Here is a 9340-nt window from a genome sequence, read left to right on the forward strand (position 1 = left end):
TTTTAAGATGTCATTTGCATTTATGCACTTTGAGGAAAATCCTGCAGAGAGGTTGTAATGGGGGCAGAAGGAAAAAGAGAAGTCAGGTTCATGTTGTTAAAGATCTACAGCAACATAGATTTTATCTAAACATAACCAAAATCTTCCATTTGATTGCTGAGGGGGCTTTTTGTTAAGAAAAGAACAGAAAACTATATTTTAAGTATATTTTTCATGTTTTTCATTTTCTTTCCAGGCTGGTGCTGGTGGAGGTTCATCATTGTGGCTGTGGGTTTAGCAGCACTCATAACTGTCATGATCCTGGGTCATTTTGACCCAGCGTTTTGTGTTTCCTTGAAGTTCATTTTGTGCCTCGTGTGTATTCTGATTTGGTATTCTGTGTCCTCCCCTCGTGCCCTGTTCGTGTTCTGGATTTCCTGTTTTATTCTGACGGTCTGTGTCTGTTGTCATCATGTTCAGCTTGTATCCTCAGGTCGTCTTGTGTATTAGAATCAGCTGTGCTCCCACCTGTATGTCATTACCTGGTCTCCTTGTTTGTGTGTATATTTAGTGGGTGTCAGACTGTGCTTGGCGTCGGCTCGTCTGCGTTTGTCTGCGTTCTTCTGTGTAGTCTGCATTTCTCCGCATCATTTAGGTATATCCCCGTGTCTCTCTGTTCCTCGCATCGTGTCCTCTGTTTGTGTTAGTTTTCCCAGTTTAGGTTCATGTTCAGTTCTGCCCTCACCTTGGGCTTTTCACTGTAAATAAATCTCCACCTGCATCTCCACTGCCGTCTGCATCTTGGGTCCTTTCACTCCACAACACGACTGCTGCCCCAGCCGTGACAATAACAGCTGCTGTGGTTGTCCACATTTGGACAAGAGCGGCAGGTGAGAATATTCACATTTAAATGGGAAGATTTGATAAACCTGGATATTCTCTGTGAAAGTTAAAGTTGTTTCCTTCTCTGGTTTTTTTTTTTTTAAAGGAATAAAAGTGCAGCTGTATGAAAATGTGGTGAGTTTTTGTTGCACAGAGCTAAACAAACTGTGTTTTCTGTCTTTTTATCTCTGAAAACAGAGTTTAAAGCGTTAATATTTGTAAATCAAATTTTCAGAGGAAAACCAAAATGCATCTGCATGTTTAAATTTCCATTTAGGAAAGATAATATTAAAAAAAAGAGCAAGCTGAAGCTTCAGGTTTAGTTTTCATGTTGTGGTTCCTAGAGTGTTAAAAAGTGTTAAAGTAGAATGTGAGGCAGAGATTTAGCTTTCAGGCCCGTCTTCTGTGAAATCAGCTCACAGTTTGGATTCAGGACACAGATACCCTCTCTACGTATAAGATTAGGCTTAAAACTTTCCATTTTGATAAAGCATATAGTTAGGGCTGAATCAGGTGACCCTGAATCCTCCCTTAGTATGCTTGTTTATAGGGGGTCATATGATTGTTGAGGTTTTCTCTGCTTCTTGGAGACCAAGTTAGCTAAACAACCTGAAATTTCTTTAGAACCCAGATCACCAATCACACTGAACTCATCTTTCTTTCTTCTGATCCTTTGAAATCATCACGAGTACATCAATTATGCACCTTTGATGCTCCACACACACCTCTACTTCTAGGACATCGGTGGCTCAAAGAACACAACCCCATTAAACTGGTAGCTTATTAAGTGTTTGGGCTGGAGTCTCTTCTGTAATGAACACTAACCAGAAAGGGAAGCTATGGAAACCTACAACTTACTCGTGGCTACTAGTATCCGTTACCTCTGTTGTCGTATACTTGAGCTCTTGCAGAGGAAAAAAAAGTATTTTCCAAACCAAACCAAACTAATGCAAAGGATGACTTCCAAGCCTGTGTTGGATCTTGTGTGTAAATGTGTGCCTTCACTCCACTCTGCCTGCCTGGTTCATTCAGCTTGGCTTACCTGTCCCTTGTTGCTGATTAAAACTTTGCAAATAAACTCTGTTAACTCTGATCTTCTATGCCCTGCTCTTGTGAGTGAGTACTGCTCTTGCTTTGGTGTCATGACTTTTGTTAATTCACATATATGGACTTAGTGTTTTATTAAAATAAAGAAACTTCTACTCTGTTTTTGGAGATTGTGTGCTAACACTGTTATAACTTTCATTAGCATTATTTTATCAGTTTTACTTCTGTTGATAGTGGACTTTCCATCTGTTGAACAGCTTCTTTTAAGCTGTGCTGTATATTAGTTTGAAATCAGAAATCCCCTCAAATTCATCTGTAAAAGGAAAAAAAAATCAGCAAATATACAAATACTGGTAAAATTCAAAGCAAATGCAAATTATCTCTTGGTGTACTTTTAAAATGTTTAGAGGACATTCAGTTTGTGGCACATCTGTGTTTCTCACAGATGTTTGGCCATCATTAGAGCTTAACACCATCAGAGCTCTGCTGCTGTTGTACCCACATTCTCACAAAAACACTTCCCCTTCAGTTCTCAGGAATAAAAAGAGCAGTAAGTATTTACACAATTGCATTCATCATCTTCTCCTTTTTAAGGCATCAAACACGTCACTGTCACAAGTGCACTGAGACTGCTGTAAGCTACACACTCATTTTAAATTTGCAGGGTCTTTGACAGTCAGGTGTGACCTTTGACCTCTAATTTTCTTTGGTTCATGTAGTTATTAGAAACAACAGAATGCTATGAATGAGAATTTTCAGGGAAAGGACTCTGAACTTTTAACAGTTACAGTGAGGTAGTGAGATGATAACCACAGGAAGTCAGAACAGCCTCTCTACATAAAGCTCTGTTTCAGAGACTGTGACTGTCATTAGTGTGGAAAGCAGGAAGGAGAAAGACAGAGAATGACGACTCAGTTCAAATGGATTAAATTCTTTTCGTCAGTTTTGCTAATGCTTCAAGTAACAGGTAAGAATACAAATACATTTCTAAATGAAATTACAAAAGTTAAGTTTACATAATTGACTTGATTTTATCTTCACAGCAGCAGCAGTTGAACACTCTGAATTTATTATCAGGGATGGAGGTGAGGTCACTTTGTCATGTGAAAATTTGAAAGATGATCAAGATAAATGTAAAGGAACTGTCTGGATCTTCAGTAACTCAAACACAGCAGCAACACTAACACTGTTTGAACACGGGAAGATTCACCAAGAGGCCAAAAATAAATCAGACAGACTGAGTGTTACAGCAAACTGTTCTCTGGTTATAAAGAAGCTCACAGCTGAGGATGCTGGTTGGTACACCTGCAGACAGTTTAGAGGTAATCCAGGGATACAGCAAGGTCCAGATGCTGTGGTTTATCTGTCTGTTGTTAGCAGTGAGTATTTTCATCATAATGTTTTCAGATTGTTAGAACATCAAACTGAAACATTACAATAACTATAATTACAGTGATGATTACTGTAAATGTTATTCTTCTCTTTTCTTTAACAGTAACTGAATATAAGGATGACAACACAGTGACATTAAAGTGCTCTGTGTCCACATATAAAGAATGCAAATACACTGTGAAGTGGCTCTATGGTAACAAAGACCTGAAGATGTCACAGTCTACCTGCTCAGCCAGTGTGATCTTTACAACATCTGATTATATTTACACATCCACAAATTCTGAGATGTTGAAGTGCCAAGTGACACATGGTGGAAACGTGCAGGAGTTTATCTTCAGGATTCAATCTTCTAATCAGGAAACAGGTGAGAATGCAATTAGTTCTTACAATAACTTCATCTGTCATGAAATGTAAACTGTTTTGTGTGATTTTAAGATGTCATTTACTTTTTCTTTTTTTTTTTTTTAGCTTGAGAGTGTCCTCAAAAGATAAAATAGCAGCACTGCTCAGTGTTTAATCAGACTTAAGTTATCATGATAGAGAAACACTAGTCTTGTGTTCCTTATGAGCAGGCAGGGAATCTAATAGCTATTGAATCCCTGAAATCAGGCCGTGTGACTTAAGTGCAACTAACTGTTCATACTCCTCGCTAGACCCCAGCAGCTCTTCCTCACAAGGCACCACCACACAAAAATGACTTCCTTTATCACTTCTGAGGGGTTGAAGGCTGCCGGTCTATTATTTGCTCACATTGTTCTGTCATAATGGATTGAATGGGGAGAGTATGATCTCTGAGTAAAAAAACTAAACACAATCTAAATAACAATAGAGATTAGCTCAACATATCATGGAAGTAACTAAGTACTGAGACAATGACTAACATACGAACTTGACAGAGAAGGGAAGGAAAAAGAACAAAAGACTAAACCAAATAACCTCAAGCAGACGTGAGACTCAAGCCACTTGAGCAAATGTTACTCAAGAACAAACAAACTAAGAACCACACGGAGCATTAAATACTAAAAAGAATTCAAAAGTAAGTAAAACTGTATTCATACAATTCAGCCCTTTCAATAACTTCATCTGTTATGAAACGTAAACTGTTCTGTGTGGTTTTAAGATGTCATTTGCATTTATGCACTTTGAGGAAAATCCTGCAGAGAGGTTGTAATGGGGGCAGAAGGAAAAAGAGAAGTCAGGTTCATGTTGTTAAAGATCTACAGCAACATAGATTTTATCTAAACATAACCAAAATCTTCCATTTGATTGCTGAGGGGTGGTTTTGTTAAGAAAAGAACAGAAAACTATATTTTAAGTATATTTTTCATGTTTTTCATTTTCTTTCCAGGCTGGTGCTGGTGGAGGTTCATCATTGTGGCTGTGGGTTTAGCAGCACTCATAACAGCTGCTGTGGTTGTCCACATTTGGACAAGAGAGGCAGGTGAGAATATTCACATTTAAATGGGAAGATTTGATAAACCTGAATATTCTCTGTGAAAGCTAAAGTTGTTTCCTTCTCTGGTTTTTTTAAAGGAATAAAAGTGCAGCTGTATGAAAATGTGGTGAGTTTTTGTTGCACAGAGCTAAACAAACTGTGTTTTCTGTCTTTTTATCTCTGAAAACAGAGTTTAAAGCGTTAATATTTGTAAATCAAATTTTCAGAGGAAAACCAAAATGCATCTGCATGTTTAAATTTCCATTTAGGAAAGATAATATAAAAGAAGAGCAAGCTGAAGCTTCAGGTGTAGTTTTCATGTTAAATTCTTCTATTGATTCAATGCTCATGTTCATTTGAGTTTAAATAAATCACATTTTGTACCTAATGGTACTAATGTAATGTCATGGATGTCTTTACAGTTTATCACTCTTAGTTTGTGCTACATTGATGCCCAAAGATCAGAATAGTTATATCATGAAGTCTAATGTCCAGAGAGTGAATGAGTTTGTCATCATGCTGTATGTCACAGGTATGTAATGATGAATGACGAAGATTTTGACAGTGAACAATGGAAGTAGAAGATCTCCTGATGGACACTGACTGATCCTGCTGCGTCTGTCAGACTTCAGTAATGTGATGGAAAATGTTAAGAGTCTGTGCTTCTCTTTGTTATACTGGCCTAGCTGAAATGAAGGATGCATCACAGCGTGTTTGTCTCCATATAATTTTGTAATACAAGATATACTCAGCTGCATGTAATGTTCTGATTGTATTCTGTGACCGTGGCAGGTATATAAGGTGTTTCTATAAATGGTTCTATTCTTGTTTTTATTCTTAATCTAAAGAAATACAGACTGCTGCTGTACTCTGTGTTGTTGTTTGTTGTCTTTGCAAAGGCAAATTAAAACCTCAGAAAAGCTGTTTGTGAAGACCGATTTATTTCAAATTAACAGAACAAACTTGTGTCAGTGATTTCTGGGTTTGACTGGGGTCGACACAGCAGCGACCAATCATTCTGAAACGCAGCCTTTCCAGCCGCAAAATTTGGGATTTCCAGAAAAGGACCACATTTTTCTTAAACAGAGAGAGAGTTGATCATTTTCAATAATCTTGCGATAAAGGGGGTATTGTTTCTCTGTCTAGTTTACAGTTCATTACATTACATCTGAGTAAATCTAATCTTTTGGGAACACTAGGAATTCCTTTTATAAATAACTGCAGACTGGCTCCTCCTCGCTGATTCACTTGGCCCCCAAATTGTGGCCAAAAACGGTTTGGAGTTGCTGTGGCTGACATTACGTGCACCAGACTGAAGTAACTGGGCATTTATAACCTTGGGAAATACGTACAACACGACACAGTAACTTAACTTAATAAGTAATAAATAGTAATAATAGTAATAAAATGAAGAATAAGTGTATCTGTATTGCACACTGTTATTATTGCACATTAATTATTGTTGCACTTTGTTATAATTATTAATATTCTTATTGTTATTGTTGTTACCCCCAAAAAAGTCCAGGGAGGTAGCCAATCAGATCAGCTGTTAGCACTGATTAGGGCTATTGCCCTGTTGTAAAAACTGTCCTGTTTGGGACCTCCGCAGCCTGAATCTCCTGCCAGACAGCAGCAGCTTAAACACCTGGTGTCCTGGGTGTGTACAGTCCCATAGGATGCTGCGTGCCCTCTTTACACAGCGAGTGCTATACAGGTCCTTAAGGGAGGGAAGGATGTCCAATTATTTTGGGGGTCATATTAATGACCCTCTGAAGTGCCTGTTTGTGTGCCGTGGTGCAGCTGGAGAACCATACAGAGATGCAGTATGTAAGTACACTGTCAATGGAGCAGCGGTAGAAGATGATCAGCAGCTCCCTCTTCAGGTCCATTTTTCTGAGGATTCTCAGAAAGTGGAGACGCTGTTAGGCCTTCTTTGAAACCGCAGAGGTGTTTGAGCTCCATTGGAAGTCTGAGTCTATGTCCACACACTCCCCACTGATGCTGACAGGCTGCAGCTCAAACTTCCTCCTTCTAAAGTCAACTACCAGTTCTTTTGTCTTGGTGGTGTTGAGGTCTGGGTTGTTGTCTACACACCAATCTGACAGCCTCTGAACCTCAGCTCTATATGTCGTCTCGTCTTCCCCAGAGATGAGTCCCACCACGGTGGTATCATCTGTGAACTTAATGACTGTGTTGTCTGGTTGGGAACTAACACAGTCATGTGTGTACAGAGTGTACAGTAGGGGACTCAGTACACAGCCTTGTGGAGAGCCGGTGTTAAGGCTGAGGGCTGAGGAAAGATGAGACCCCACTATAACTCTCTGTACACAGTCTGACAGGAAGTCTCTGAACCAGCAGCAGGTAGTAGAAGGAAGTCCGATATCCAGCAGTTTAACTATCAGTCTGTCCGGGAGTATCGTATTGAAAGCAGAGCTAAAGTCAACTAAGAGCAGCCTGGCGTAACATCCCTGTTGTTCCAGGTGAGAGATGGTGGTGTGGAGCGTTGTAGCAATGGCATCTTCAGTTGATCTGTTAGCTCTGTATGCGAACTGGAGCGGGTCAAGTGCAGGTGGCAGTCAGGACATGATGTGGTGTCGGACCAGTTGCGATGTCACATTGAGGGTGCTAATGTTGGTACTCTTTGGCAGTGGGACAATTGTGGCCGACTTTAGGCACGGCGGGATGCAGGACTGAGCTGTTGTATTCTCACCAAACACTTCCCACTGACTTCTCAGAAAAAGTATGTCAGTGGTACTCACCACCCTGCAAACCTGGGCAATGAGATTATTATTTGATAAGCCCACCTGAGGAACAGTTTTATCAAGAGTCTCTCAGGGGACATACAGTGTAATACCTATATTGAATTTCCTGATTTTTTTGCCTCCATGTTTATTAAAACGACAAAACATAAACATTTTCAAACTGACTGAAACTAAATTGAAAACAGAAAAATTAATCACCCCTTGACCAAAGTTTACACTTGGCACAATGCAGTCAGACATGTATTGTTATCCTGGTAACCACCAAACCCAGACTCCTCACTCAGATTGACAGACGGAGAAGCGTGATTTGTCACTCCAGAGATTTTGCACTCTAGAGTCCAGTGCAGACGTGCTCTACACCACTGCATCCGACCCCAGGGCCTGGACTGGGACAAAAAGTCATAATAATTGATCAATAAAATAAATTAAAAAACAAAGTGCATTAGCACACAGCGAAAGTGGGGAGGGTCCCACTGAGTAAAGAGATTTGATTGGGCAATACAGTATTGGTAATGAAAATGAACAAATGGGCTGCTGTGTCAGTGTGTGTAGGGCCAGTGCGCAGAGGCTCTTCAATTGACCCATTGGTCGAAAGTGTGTCGGCCCACTAGACAAATGCTCTGTATGGCAGGTTACAAGTCCAGCCCTGTCCAATTCTTTGCATTGCACTCATGTATGGCTTGGATACTGCTCAGCCATGGAAACCCAGAATATGAAGATCTCTACACACTGTTCTTGATCTAATCTGAAGGCTACATGAAATTTGGAAGTAACTCTACCTCTGTGCCTCAGCATGCTGACCCAATGTGTGGCTGAGTTGCTGTCATTCTTAATCACTTCCACTTTGTTATAATACCACTAACAGCTACCTGTTGAATATTTAGTAGCAAGAAAATTTCACAAATGGAATTGTTGTACAGGTGGCATCCTGTGATGGTACCATGATGGAATTCACTGAGCTCCTGAGAATGACTCATTCTTTCACAAATGCTTGTAGAAGCAGTCTGCATGGAGGTGCTGGATTTTATACACTTGTGGCCATGGAAGTGATCAGAATACCAATAATACAAGGTTTTGAATGATTAGGCCCCATCTTACCTTAATGACCTTATAATACCATATGGCCACATTACAGCACTTTGCTCTCAGACTGTGGGCTTACTTGTGGTTCCAAGACTATTAAAAAGTAGAATGTGAGGCAGAGATTTAGCTTTCAGGCCCGTCGTCTGTGAAAACAGCTCACAGTTTGGATACAGGACACAGATACCCTCTCTACGTATAAGATTAGGCCTAAAACTTTCCATTTTGTTAAAGCATATAGTTAGGGCTGAATCAGGTGACCCTGAATCCTCCCTTAGTATGCTTGTTTATAGGGGGTCATATGATTGTTGAGATTTCTCTGCTTCTTGGGCAGATTCTTGGAGACTAAGTTAGCTAAACAACCTGAAATTTCTTTAGAACCCAGATCACCCATCACACTGAATGATGGGTTTAGATTTTATTATTGTCATTTGTATTAAGAAATATTTAACCATATATGCTTAGAGGTGTATAATCGATTGTGTAGTGATAGGATGTGTGATCTCTAGTAGGCTGCAAAGGCTTTGTGTGCATTCCAGAGTGCTCTGGCATTCACACCCACATCCTGGGAGCATGGGAGAGGTTGTACCTTCTTTTATTGTTTTATAGTAGGATAAACGTATCTATATCTGTTTTAGGCTAAGTGCCTTTTGTTTAGATGAACTGTTGGACTTCCAGACCAGCAGGTTTAGGGAAGTCATTTATGGGGTCACACTCTGACCCCCCCCCCACACACACACACACACACACACACAGACAAGGT

At 39.9% G+C, this 9340-nt stretch overlaps 1 protein-coding gene across 1 annotated transcript; it reads left to right on the plus strand.

The window, feature by feature from the left end:
- Window positions 1–2718: 2718 nt before the first annotated feature.
- Window positions 2719–5643, plus strand: LOC120433127. Its single transcript, XM_039598728.1, has 6 exons — window positions 2719–2875; window positions 2952–3287; window positions 3404–3664; window positions 4649–4741; window positions 4834–4862; window positions 5268–5643. Exons 1-6 carry the CDS (start codon window positions 2812–2814, stop codon window positions 5283–5285), a joined length of 801 nt encoding a protein of 266 aa, XP_039454662.1. The 5' UTR covers window positions 2719–2811; the 3' UTR covers window positions 5286–5643.
- The last annotated feature ends 3697 nt before the right edge of the window (window positions 5644–9340 follow it).

Source organism: Oreochromis aureus, linkage group 15 (genome assembly GCF_013358895.1).
Source record: "Oreochromis aureus strain Israel breed Guangdong linkage group 15, ZZ_aureus, whole genome shotgun sequence".
Lineage (NCBI taxonomy): Eukaryota > Metazoa > Chordata > Actinopteri > Cichliformes > Cichlidae > Oreochromis > Oreochromis aureus.